This window comes from Pantherophis guttatus, chromosome 17 (genome assembly GCF_059756535.1).
Source record: "Pantherophis guttatus breed Tessera chromosome 17, ASM5975653v1, whole genome shotgun sequence".
In the NCBI taxonomy this organism is placed as follows: domain Eukaryota; kingdom Metazoa; phylum Chordata; class Lepidosauria; order Squamata; family Colubridae; genus Pantherophis; species Pantherophis guttatus.
The window spans coordinates 295,890-308,371 of record NC_142079.1 but is presented as its reverse complement, the minus strand read 5'-3'; the positions used below and the strand labels follow the sequence as shown (position 1 = coordinate 308,371).

General features: G+C 62.2%; 2 protein-coding genes across 13 annotated transcripts; one reads left to right on the top strand and one right to left on the bottom strand.

Moving 5' to 3' along the window:
• Positions 1–565: 565 nt before the first annotated feature.
• Positions 566–6,822, top strand: ASPHD2 (aspartate beta-hydroxylase domain containing 2). 9 transcript variants are annotated; one of them, XM_087880167.1, is made up of 4 exons: positions 856–1,800; positions 3,715–4,867; positions 5,662–5,775; positions 5,941–6,822. In XM_087880167.1, exons 2-4 carry the CDS (start codon positions 4,063–4,065, stop codon positions 6,048–6,050), a joined length of 1,029 nt encoding a protein of 342 aa, XP_087736293.1. In that variant the 5' UTR covers positions 856–1,800; positions 3,715–4,062; the 3' UTR covers positions 6,051–6,822. The 9 variants fall into 9 exon arrangements, with proteins under 9 accessions (XP_087736296.1, XP_087736293.1, XP_087736292.1 ...); XM_087880166.1 differs by having other exon boundaries at positions 1,446–1,824; XM_034428965.3 differs by lacking the exon at positions 856–1,800 and adding an exon at positions 1,893–2,235.
• An 800-nt stretch (positions 6,823–7,622) lies between these two features.
• Positions 7,623–12,453, bottom strand: HPS4 (HPS4 biogenesis of lysosomal organelles complex 3 subunit 2). 4 transcript variants are annotated; one of them, XM_060682190.2, is made up of 13 exons: positions 12,200–12,453; positions 12,036–12,126; positions 11,745–11,888; positions 11,545–11,652; positions 10,795–10,911; positions 10,555–10,649; positions 10,217–10,289; positions 9,985–10,021; positions 9,758–9,878; positions 9,262–9,424; positions 8,950–9,082; positions 8,764–8,902; positions 7,623–8,460 (listed from the first exon to the last, which is right to left on the bottom strand). In XM_060682190.2, the coding sequence occupies exons 1-13, from the start codon at positions 12,217–12,219 to the stop codon at positions 8,289–8,291; spliced, it is 1,413 nt and encodes a 470-aa protein (XP_060538173.1). In that variant the 5' UTR covers positions 12,220–12,453; the 3' UTR covers positions 7,623–8,288. The 4 variants fall into 4 exon arrangements, with proteins under 4 accessions (XP_060538173.1, XP_060538174.1, XP_060538175.1 ...); XM_060682191.2 differs by having other exon boundaries at positions 8,764–8,872; positions 12,200–12,425; XM_060682192.2 differs by lacking the exons at positions 11,545–11,652; positions 11,745–11,888 and having other exon boundaries at positions 12,200–12,389.
• Between the last annotated feature and the right edge of the window lie 29 nt (positions 12,454–12,482).

The window sequence follows — 12,482 nt, the reverse complement described above, 5'->3', positions numbered from 1 at the left end:
GCGGCTCCTTTTCCTGGGCTATGGGGATAGGCATTTACTCTCCTCCACTTTGAACAAGCACCTCCCCCCATTACCTGTCATGGACCACCCCAAAGGGTCTTCAAGTGAGGGGAGGATGAGGAAGACCCCCCCCCCTTTTATGCTGCTCTCCTGGCAGTCCCAGGAATCCTTGGGCTTGGGTACATGGAACCTGGCCCAGCCCAGCTTTACAGGCAGTTGTTGGGGGGGGGGGGAAGCGGCTGGCCGGCCATGTCTGCTCTCCTTCCCGAAAGGCCACCAGGAAGGGGCCGGGGTGAGAGCGAGCCACTGTCCACGGGCCTTTGCTCTCCTGCCTGGGAGCAGCAGAGAGGCTGGCCGGCACTTTCAGTCTGATGGCTGAACAGAAAAGAGCAGCTGGGGTTGTCTGGTTGCTAAGGAACGCCACCCCCTCACTCTGGGGTGCCAGTTCTGCTTGAACAGCCTGCTCTCCAAGGCCTTGACTGAAGGACCACCCCCCAAGCCCCCCCTGCTGCACCTGGCTTCAGAAGGGGGGGTGGTTCAAATATCCTGCCAGGAAGCCCACTGTGTCTTCAGCCACTCTGACTGGGATTCCAGGGGCCGGGTGGGAGGGAGCCATTCCCTGCCGCTCCCCATGCCGGAGCAGAGAGATTAATGCTGCCTCTGACCAAGGTAAGCAGCCCCCCCACCCCCACTTCCAGCCCGAGTGCTCAGAAGGCCATGTGGGACCCTCTCATTAGCCACTGTCTGGAGGCCTGGGAACAGGGTGCTCCTCTCCATCCCTCCTTCCCCTTTGGGATATTTGTTGAATGGAGCCCCCTCCCCCCCAGCCTTGCCTTTCTCCATCTTACTCCTTTCAGCAATCATCCTGGGGAAGACAGAGATCCAGACAAGCAACAGATAGCAAGGGGGAGGGGGGAAGCTCCCACACGGCCTTTTGCTGCTATTGAGCATCTTCCAGATCTTTGTGGCTAAATCCACCAAGGATCACAGAGAAGGTAGGATAGGATGGACTACCCATCATGTTTTTGCATAGCCTCCTGCTGAGACTTGGGAAACCACAGCACATTCTGGACTAATTGGCCCTCAAGGAATGGGCAGCCTCCCACCAGCCGGCCTGTAATAGAGTCCCCGTCCGTCTGTCCCCCCAACCAAGGAGACCAGCAGCCAACCCCCCTGCATGGGAGAAGACACCCTCAGCTGCCGTCAAGCGCCTTGATGGCCCTCTGGGGCAGGACGAGAGAGGGGTTTGAGGGATGACTGCTCACTGGCTGGGAGCCATGGGTAGGGGCATGGACTGTTCTGCATGCTTCTCCCAGCTAAATTCTGTCCCCCCCTCCCATCTGGAACACAGACTTCAATGGATTTGCCTCATTATTATTCCGGAGTAGCCACCTCAAGAGGCTGGGCGGTTGCCAGCTAAGAATCTTCAGCCTTGCGAACTGAGTGCCAGATGAGATGTTGCCACACGGAGGAAGCCAGAGGCTCAAAGCCTGCAGCCAAGGAAGGTGGGATCCAGGAAAGCATTTTCCACGCAGAAGACACTCTGTGCGTGCTCTGTGGCATTCTTGTTTGGCGCACCGACGCTGCCACTCAGAGTAGGTTGCGGCGCTCCTGCTAAGGCCGGCCTTGCCCTGCTGGTTTGGCTCCCCCCAGTCGGGCCCTCGTCTCAGCGGCAGCTCTGGCCTTAAGGCGAAGCTCCAGCAAGCGGTCCCGAGGCCTTGGCTTTCAACCGCCTCTTCCCAGGCTTGGCGGCCGGGACCAAGCGCCGCTTGCAAAGCATTCCACGCGGTCTTAGCGCAGGTCCGTCCACGTTTTCCGAGGCAGGTAGGCAACGCTACCCGCAGGGCGGCTCCAAAGGGGAGCCCGACTCCATCCCCCCCGCCGGAGGCGGCAGGACGCGCCCCGCAGAGGCGAAGCTCGCCAAGCTCCCGGCCGCGGCATCCGCACCCACGGCCGCTGGCCGGCGAGCGAGCCTCCCGCGGCTCCTGGCGGCCAGGGATGCCCACGTGGCGGCGGTTGCGCCATGCAGGCGGCCCCCTCCCCGGCGGAAGAAGCGCGCCGCGCCCCGCGAGAGCCTCGCACGCTCCCACGGCTGGCTAGGACGCGCGGCGGCGGCGGCGGCGGCCCCTCCCCGGCGGGGCCGGGCGGGCTGCTGGGAGTTGTGGTCCGCGCCGCCGAGCCGCCGGCGCCGGAGCAGACCGTCGATCGGTGCGGGCGAGCGGAATCCGGCGGCAGGTTGGGCGGGCAGGCAGGCAGGCGAGCGCGAGGGAAGGAGGGAGGGAGGGGAGGGGAGGGGCGCGGGGCGGGGCGGGGCGTGTGCCGAGGGTGCCCGGCACCCGGAGGGCTCTTGGCCCGCGGCGGCGTCCCTGTGGGCCGGGAGCCTGAGGCTTCCGCCTGGCTTGGCGGGGGCTGCTCTGGGCAGGACAGCCACCTGCGCTGGGCACGCCTGTCTCGGCTGCGGGGGAGCCGCGTGGGCGGCCGGCTTCCCGGGAAAGAAGGAAGGGGCTTTGCCGCAGGCGCGGCGTCCAGGCTGGGAGTCCGGGACTCCTTACGCGCCGCGGCGGAGCTGCCCTCCCGGCCTGCCAGATTACCCTGCAAGCCGGGAAGCCCCGCGTTACATAAGGCTGCTTCCGCCCGGGAGGCTCCGGGAGGCAGTGCCAAGACACTGAGCCCCCCCCCCCGAAAAAGGGACCCCCAGCAACCGGGGCAAGGAAAGCCAGAGACTGAGTCCAAACTGCCCGCTTCTCCATGGGCGCTGGCGATTGCGGGTTGGGGGGGGGCTGCCTTGCTGCTTTCTTTAAGGGGCCCCTTCCAGGCCATTTCACTCAGGCAGAGGCTGGCCCCCGCCTGTGGCCCCCAGGACGCTTCCCCAGGGCGGCTTTTGGCCGTCCCTCTTGGCCCAGCCTTGGCTTGTCCTGATGTGGTGGAGGGTGCTTCACGCTTTTGGGGTCCCTGGTGCTAGCTGCATTTGGCGCTTAAATCTCTGAGGAAGGGCCCTTTTGATGGAGGGCAGCCTCCATCCCCCCCCCCTGTCTAGGCGGTTGCTGAGCTGCAGTCCCAGGAAGGCATCCCAGAATGGGACATGGGAAGGTTGCTCATTTCACCCAAGCAGGGATGGGTAGCACAGCTCCCCCTCTGCCTCAGGGAAAGGCGTTGCAGCCCCCCATGAACAGGCATCCCGGCTTACCGCCTGAGCCGATAAGCCACAGCTTTGGGTGCCTTCAGAGTTGGTGACTCACCAGCCTCTCGATCCCTAACAAATTACTGCCTTGGTGCTAAGTGGGTGGCACAATGTGGAGGTGGAGGGAGGCGGTTGAGGCAGGCGGGCAGCTGGGCGGCTCAGAAACGGGCTTCTGCCTGCCCTGTGGAAGTGCTGCCTCTGCTGTCCCTGGCGGGTTCCCTCCCAGGACCCTCTGCTCAGGCCTACAAGGCTGCTGGGCATGGCTCTCCACCCACTAGGGAAGGAGGCAACCTCTGCCAACCAAAGCTCTGGGACTGGCAAAAGGGATTCTTTGTTTCCAGCCTGGTAGCCCATCCAGGCTCTCAACTTGCACCCAAAACCCGGGAAGGTCAAAGGGAAAGGGTTGCACGGCTCCTTAAGGTTCAGGAGTTATGGGAGGTGCCCCCTTTGGGGCACTGGGTGATGGGGTGAGGGTGGGCCGATGGTACAGGCAGGGAGTCCCCTCCCCAGTGCCCCGTGTGTTCTCCTTTCAGATTGTCCGAGAAGATCAAGGGAGAGGCTGGATTCCCGCAGCTACTTTGTTTGGAGACCCAGGAGGGAGGACCAAGGTTCTCAGAGCAGCGCCTCCCCACTTGAGAGACACGATGCCGCCGTGGGAAACCCCTTTGGGGAGTCAGGAGCCCAGGCCTGCAATGGGACCAGCCCCACTGGCCACCTTGAGCTGGGTACTTGGCACCCGGATCCCTAGGAACTCTTTCGCTGCATGACCGGCCTTTCTCCGATGGGTGAAGCTGCCCAGGTCCTGCCCAGCTTTTCCTGTTGAATTTCTTCTTGGGCGCCTGTGTGCCCCAGGCGCAAGGCTTTGTACAGCTGCTGCCAAGATGTCTCTGGAAGGGCTGATGTGCTGCCATGGGTCGCTTGATTGGCTGAGGGAGTTCATCGGCTCCACCATCCAGTCGGTGCGGGACTGTGACCCCCCTGCGCTCAGCACCCTGGCCGTCCTGCTGGCCCTCTTCGTCTGGTACTGCTACCACGTGGGGCGGGAGCAGCAGCCCCGGCCTTACGCCACGGTGCTCCAGGGGGGCGTGGAGGTGGCCGGCCTGCAGAACGGCTTCAGCCACTGCCGCTCCCCCGAGTGCGTGCGCTGTGCCCAGAGCGATGGGCTGAACCAGAAGCTCTACCACAACCTGCAGGAGTATGCCAAGCGGTACTCGTGGGCGGGCATGGGCCGGATCCACAAGGGCATTCGCGAGCAGGGCCGCTACCTGACCAGCCGCCCATCCATCCAGCGCCCAGAGGTCTTCTTCCTGCCCGACTTGCCCACCACCCCCTATTTCTCCCGGGAAGCCCAGAAACACGACGTGGAACTGCTGGAGCGCAACTTCCAGACCATCCTGTGTGAGTTCGAATCCCTCTACAAGGCCTTTTCCAACTGCAGCCTGCCAGACGGATGGAAGGTCAACAGCACGCCCAGCGGTGAGTGGCTGACCTTCTACCTGGTCAACCAGGGCACCTGCGTGCCCCGGAACTGTCGGAAGTGCCCTCGGACATACCGCTTGCTGGGGAGCCTCCGCACCTGCGTGGGCAGCAACGTGTTTGGCAACGCCTGCATCTCCGTGCTGACCCCTGGCACAGTCATCACTGAGCACTATGGGCCGACCAACATCCGTGTGCGCTGCCACCTGGGTAGGTTCTGCGGTCCTCTTGCCTGCTTCCTGGCTAGTGTTCTGGCAAGAGGGGTATCGGTTACCGCCCAGGACAAGCCCCGGGTGGCCTTGAGCTGGTCAGCAAGGAGGGAGGCAAAGCATCTCTTAGGGGCTGGAGTTGCCCTGCGCTGCCTTTGCTCGAGAGTTCTGCCCACTCAAAACTCCCCCTTGCAGAGTTTGGGGGAAAGAGCTTTATCTGACTCCTGACGTCATGTTCCCAGCAGCCAGAATCTTCCAAGATGGTTTGAAAAGGCGGTTGGCGGGTAGTGGTGGTAGGAATCAGGTTCTCTGCATAATGAAATTTCTGTGCTTTTCCAAGTGGCATTGGATGTAGCCGGTGTAAAGTTGGGAATCCCATTCTGGCATTTGTTTGGGATTCGAGAGAGCCCATTTTGTTATAAACCCACAGTAAAGGCTCATTTGCATGGCTGGCACAAGCTGCCTCGCATACCAGTCTGGGCAGCTGCCATGGCAACTGCAACCGTGGCCTGATCTGTATTCTGCCAGGCAGCTGCCCGAGACCTTTGGCTACCCTGGGTTGTCTGGGCAACGCCCCTCTGTTGGGGGGGGCAGGTGCTAGAGATGCAATTGGGAGTGTGTGCGTATGCGTGCTCCTCTCCTTTGTGGCCAGCTGGAAGCATAAATGCTCTAAGCAGTGTCTTTGGGGGATCCAGTTGTTGGGGGCTGAGATAGTGGAGGGGCAGCTCCTCAGGCCGGGGGCTCGGTTGATGCCGTGCCTTGCCTTTCCTCTCTCCTTCCTTCCCCTCTTCGCAGGTTTGAAGACACCCAGCAGCTGTGAGCTAGTGGTGGGAGGTGAGCCCCAGTGCTGGGCCGAAGGACGCTGCCTGATTTTTGACGATTCCTTCCTGCACACAGCCTACCATGGAGGCAAGTCTCTTCCAGCTGAAGACAGTGCTGTGCCACAGAGACCCAGAGAGCGTTTTCCAGGCCTCCCCCTTCCCTGTGGGCAGGAGGTGCCCCAGGTGAAGCGAGCCTGGGTGGCATCTCTGTGCCCATCCCCTGGATCAACCTCCCTTCTCTTTGCCCCTCCAGGCTCCCCTGAGGAAGGACCCCGTGCGGTGTTCATGGTAGACCTTTGGCACCCCAATGTCGCTGCGGCCGAGCGCCAGGCTCTCGATTTTATTTTTGCTCCTGGACGGTGACGTGGGGCTCCTACTTTCCGGAGCAGGTTCCATGTTTCTGCGGAGTGGGCTGCTCTCCCGCCTGTGCAACATAGGCACAGCTGATGTGGGGTTCGCCCCTTGCACCTGATTTGGTACCCAGGCCTTTTCACCTTACAACCTCCTCCCGTCCGCCACTTTGCTTGGGGCTTGACTGCCCCCCCCCCCTTTTTCCTGTGATTAGGCCAAATGCTGCTGTAGTATCCGTCCACCTTGCTTTTTGTGCGTTGCTGTGCCCAGAATTTTGCATCTGCAGTTTTTGGAGGCGTCAGTGAACCTAGTTGTGCCAATCTTGCGAACCTCCTCAAAAGGCAAACCACCCAGTTGCCCATCTTCACTGAAGCTTCAGAAACCACAGTGGGCCACCCTCAGCCGGATCCTGTCTCCACTCCCCTTCTTTTGGCAGAAGTGAGTGGAAGCATAGCAGGGCAGTGTTTGGGGGGTGGCCGAGACTGCCCCCTTTTCTCAAGCCCTGCATTGGCTGCTTTGTGCCTTGTTTGGGGTGCTCCTGCCTGGACTGGGGCAGCATCCTTTGCGCACCGGTGGGGGGAGGGGCTGTCATGGCCTCTCCCTGCAGAGTGGCAGCAGGAGGAGGGGGCTTTCTGGCCGCCTTGGGGGCAGAAGCTGAAAGCAAGCCAGCCCCAAATGCTATTTCCCACACGGGGCAGTTTCTGCACCCCACCTGCAACGTGGCGCATAGCAGCACTGTGGCTTGGCCAAGGCCAGGACTTTTCAATAAAACACTTGTGCTCAATTCCTGTTTTTTCCTTTGTGGCTGATGGTGGTCAGAGTTAGACTTTGGGGTCAGAGGAGAAAGTGGAAGGAGCGACCCTTCTCTCTCTCTCCTGGTGGGCCAGGAAGAGGCAGAGGAAGCCCTGGGGCCAAAGCTCTCCTCTTTGCTGGGATCCAATGGATTCCCTGGGTGTCTTTTAAACCAGAACTCAGCAATCCCCTTGCCACTGGCCGAGCAGGCTGCAGCTGACAGGTGCTGAGTGCGGATCAGGCAGGGGATCCCCCGGCACCCCTCTGGAACCCTCAGCCCTGGAGACCAGGAGGGAGCACGTCTCTGCTGGAAATTGCAGCCCAATCTGGTTGCTGTAATGATTCACCCCCTTCCGAGAACCTGGGGGCTCCCATTGCAAACACACTGCAAGACTCGATCAAGTGGAGCTCAACCTCGGGGGGGGGGGTGGAAATCGGGATCTCGGGGGCAACTGGAGGCTGTGCAAGTCATGTGTCCAGGATGAGTTTCCCTCGGCTCCTGTGCCTGCTGCCTTGCCGGCTGGGGCTGGCAGACGGCCTACACAGACGGCGGCTGAAGCTTTCCTGCAGCAACTGCAGGCACAGAGGCTATTTCCCTTCGGGGCCTCTGTTGCTACGCAAACACTCCTGCTTGACTGAAAACATGGCTGCCCACGGCTGCTCCCAATGGCGGGCTCCCTCCCAGGGCCCCAAGGTCTCCTGCTAGGGGCCGGGTGTCCGTCGGGGACCCAGACCTGGGGATCAACAGCACAGGGCAGGCCCCTCCTTACGAATGCAGGCCGGGAGAGCCAGAGCAGAAGACGGCAGCTTTATTCTCCCCCAGACCTTTATTCAAGGCCACCCCCCCACACCCCCCATGCTGCTTTCCTACAGAGCAAAGATTTCAGAGAATCCAGGACAGCAGGGAGTGGCAATGGGCATCAGTCCATCTCAAGGCAGGGGAAGGGGCTGGAATTCCTTAGCAAAGAGCACGCGCTCCCCCACCCCCCCACCCCCAAAATAGGAAAGCCTGGAGGAGTGCCAGCAGCAACACGGGTGAGAGCAGGGCAGAGGAAGGCTCCCCTCAGTGCCACCCTCTGCCATTCAGAAAGCACCTCCCAGAGAGCAAGGTCCCCAAAACTGCTGCCGCTGCCCACTCCTCAGTCACGGTCTGGCCTGGAGCCAAGTCGCTTTCCAAAGTGCGGGGGGGGGCGCTGCACTCGTAGGCACTGGGGAGGGTGGAGGGGCGGAGAGAGTCCCAGCAGAGCGCCCCCCCCCCCACCCAAAGTGGGGAACCACCCAAGGGCAGGACCCGAGTGCTGCTCTGTTTGACTAAGGCCTCGGCTCCTTCAGGCAGGCCCACCAGCAGGCCCACCTTGGGAAGACGTGGCAAGGAGTCGGTGGGCCAAGCGCAGTGGGAAGGCTTCCAGGGCTTCTGTGCCAGAGCTGAGGCAGTCCTGGATAGGCGTGGAGGCCACCTCAGAGCAAGTTCACCCCGTGCTTGAGGAGCTTCAGCCTGGCCTTTCCGGGCAGACTAACCATGCTGTCCCGGGGGTTGGGCACCCCTGAGTTGTAGGGTGGCGAACCCCTCTGCTGAAAGTAGCTCTCCTGGACGGCATTCCGGCAGCCATAGACGGCCGTGCTGGCATTTCTGAAACAGATCAAGAGATGGGTACCGGTTCTTTTATGCTGGGGAAGCAGTGCAGAAGAGATCGTTACAGCAACTGCGCCAACCACACACTCGGGCAGCAGCTGCCTGGCAGAAGAGCTGGGTGAAATCAGAGAGTTGTGTCTGGTTTTGGTCTGCTAGATGGAGGGATGGCACTGAGCCTCCGCCATCACTTCTGTGTGCCACAGACAGTGCTGGGCTAACTGGCAGGCGGCCGTGGTCTAGCAAGGTCGCACCCGAGCTGCCCAGTGCAGGGCCCCCAGGCCCCCCTCCGCCCATCTTTACCTGAGCGTCAATTCAGAGGTGGCGGGTAGCTGCTCAAAGGTGGTGTGGATCAGGCCGGTGGCTTGCAGGAAGCGCTGGTCCTCGGGGCTCGTGGCCTGCAGGACGTTGGCTGAAGGGACAAGTCGCGCCATCAGTGATGCTGGGACATGAGAGCGAAGGCTGCCTCCCAGCCCCTCCCCCACTCACTGGTGAGGATGTTCTGGATGGCGTCATGGTGAGCAAAGTTATAGGTGCTCCTGGCCGAGGGGAGGGGGCCCTTGGGAAGGGTCTCTGCCAGGTGGACCTCCAGACCGTTCAGAGAAGCCAGGCTGCTGTGGTACTGTGAGTTTAGGGGGTTGGGGGGAAAAGAGAGAGAGAGAAAGATTTGTGAGAGCCCCCCCCCCTCACAATAGTCCCACTTGGGAAGCTGTCTCCAGGAAAGGGTTCTGGAGGGCAGGGAAGCTGGCCGGGCCACCTCCCTGAACGGCTGCCTTCAGGGCCTTGAGCGAGTTTCCTTACCACGTCCTCCATGAAGTCTGCGGAGCTCACCAAGGGCTCTTCAGCCACGAGGGCCAGCACCAAGCCCCGAATGTGGTGAACGTACAAGGCCATCCTCACCAAGGGGGCTCCATCTGCCCCTCCTGCGGGAGCCTCACTCCCTTTGCTGCTGGCCAGGTCAGCCCTGCGTAGGCGGAACAAGATGGTTGAGCTGGACTGGCCCCTCCTGCCCCATCCCCATCTGCCTCCCCTTGGAAGGGCGGGGGCCCCTACCACCCCTGGGGAATGGTTGGCTGTCTGGACAGAAGGACTGCCCCGACTGGACATCAATGCTGCCCCCGCTCATCCTATTAGAAGGCAGCTGGACTGTCTGGACTGGCACAGTGAGGCCAGAGGGCACCTGCTTTGGCAACAGAAGTGAGAATCTCCGGGGAATCTCCTCAGAGAGCCTGATGGGAGTCACTGAAGTCACAATGGAGAGCCCAGCCCGGGGGGACTGTCATGATTCTGTCCTTACCTGGTCATCCACTCTACAGGCAGTTCCCGCAGGGCAGCTGCTTCGTCCTCCAAGAGGTAAACAGGTGTGATGCAGACCCCTGGTGGTAAAGTTGTCAGCGCAAAAGAGGTCAGGGAACTGCCTGGAGAAAAGACCAATCCAGAATCCTCAGGCGCTCAGAAGGACCTTGGCAAGTGGGCAGCAGGGCTCCAGAGGGTGGACGGAGCCATGCCCAGCTCCCAGCTTACCCTCTTTGAGCTGCGCCGCCCCCTTTTCCGGCCCACTCTAGAATGGAAGCAGAGAGTTAGCCAGGTGGTACCAAGCTGCAAAAAAAGGTTATTTTTCTCAGAGGAGGATTATTTCATGACCGCCCCTTCCCCCCCCCCCCGATTATTACACCAGAACCATCCAAATGATATTGGCACATTTTCTACCCTCCTCCCCCACCCCCAATGCCACAAGGGTAGAGCTACAACTTACACTTCCATCCTCTGATCCCTTCTGCAGCAAAACTCTGGCAGTGAGCTCAGGTGGCAGCTGTGTACTAACCACCCTGCATGGAGAAAGGAAGGAGAGGTCACCTGTGGATGACCCCCAATCCCTGAAGAACGAGGCTCATCTAAGAGTACAAGAAGGCCCTTGACCACTTGGTCACACGGAGGCCTTCACATGGGAGGGGGGATATGGGGTACAGGGGATCTGGCCCCGATCTGATACACAGCAATTGTGGAGCTGATTGTCTTCAAGGCCACTGATCAAAGGCCAGTGGAGGAGACCATGAAGTCTCAGTGCTGACCTCCTGCTCCCCAGACACTCACCGGCCCCGATAGAGGATGCAGCCCGCCAGCACGTGGTGAGAACGCTGGCAGCTCTGCAGGATGAGGGCAGCTTTCAACAAGAGCAAAGGGTCCACCTGCCAGAGAGGAGAGCCGGAGCAAATGACCCTTCTAGGCCCCTCGTGGCAGCCAAAGGGCCTTGTCCCACCTGGCCCTTCCTACTTTTGACTGCGCCACAAGAAAGCGCAGCAAGTAACAGGCCCCAGCCCTCCAGGGAGGCACCTTGGTTTTGTCCAAGGCCCAGAGGGAATTAAACACCCGGTGGAGGTCGCTGGAGTTTTGCTGCAGGTGGCCCACGTAGAGTTCCCACTCCCGGTCAAGGTCCTCCTGTGAGCGCTCCTGGGAAGGACAGAGAGCATCCCGGTCAGAAGTGGGTGCAGGGGAGGGACAGCCCCCACCACTCAAGAGACAAGCTGCCATGCAGAAAGGCCTGCCTTTGGTGGGTCAAGGAGGCTCAGACGGCCTCAATGTACCCGGAGCAGAGGGAGAAGTTGGAGCCGAGGCTGGAATAAACCACAAACCGATACAACGTTGAGGGCAACTGCCAGGAACTTTTCCAAAGTGCTCCACTGGCTGGAGGGGCAACTGACACTGAGAGGCTTCAAAAGAGCCCCGGTTGTTTCCCAGGGTTACCTAGGACTTGCTGTCAGGTGATGATTATTAGGCATCCGTCACCCGCAACACCTGAGCTCTCCCAGCGGCTGGCCGTACATTACTCTCCATCAGCCGGTGCGCCACCCCCCCCCCCGTGCCAGCCATCCGGGCTCAGGGGAACCGGGACGGCAGCTCAGCAGACGGGGCAGCGGCTGCAGGGATACGTTCCCCAGATGAAGAGAGAAAAACGCAACCAGCTGTGAGGAATCTTGCAGGGCGGCAGACGGGCCCCAAGGGATGCCACGCTCTGCCCAGGGCAGTAGCCCGTCCCGTCCCCCTGATGGCCGGCGGAGTCCAGGCAGGGAGGGGGCGACCCACCGCGTAGGCCCTGGAAGCCGGCCCGTTGTAGAAGCGGAAGAGGCCGACCAGCCGCTCCAGGAGCCGCCTGCAGCTGAGGTCCGAGAGGTCGGCGGTGCAGCCCAGGACCTGCAGGAGAGAAGGGCCGGCATGGGACACTGACCTGCCCCGATCCCGCCACCCCCAACCCCATCCCAGGCCACCCTGCAGCCCGGACTCACCCACAGGTAGCTGCCCTGCGCTTCCAGCGCGAACTTCAGCTTCCGCAGCCGGATGAGGCCCGGCGGGCAGCCGGAAATCTCCAGGGCGCAGCGGGCCACGCCCGCGATCTGCCCGCACAGCAGCTCCTGCTCGTCGCGCGGGGCCTGCAAGGCAGGAGGGGGCCGGTGGGGCAGCCGAAGGGGGAGGGGCGGTGGGAGGGGCCGGTGGGGCAGCCGAAGGGGGAGGGGCGGTGGGAGGGGCCGGTGGGGCAGCCGAAGGGGGAGGGGAGGGGAGGGGGGAGAGGAGCCTACCTGGCGCGGGTAGAAGCAGCAGATCCCGGCGTGGGTGGGGTCGCCTTCGCCCCGCACCTTCGAGGCGTCGTAGAGGAAGAAGCAGCGCCACCTGCGGGAGAGGGGGGGGGTCAGCTGGGGGGGGGCTGGAAGGGGGGGCGCCGGGGGGAGAGGGGGGGGCGTACCAGGCGGGGGCGGCGGCCATTCTGGGTTCTCCGCAGCGGGACCTACAGGCGGGAAGAGCGGGGGACCGACGGGGGGGACCGGAGCCCCTGCCCCCCGCGAGGCTCTCTGCCCATGCTCAGAGGCGCCCTCGACAGCCGGACCCGGAGAAGCCACCCACTTCCGCCAGGAAGTCACGTGCGTGGACGCGATTCCGGTGGGGGCGGGGGGGCTCCCCGCGGAAGAATCGCGCTCTCCTGGCTGCGCGGCGACGGGTGCCGCGGAGGGACGCTCCTCGCCTTTCGC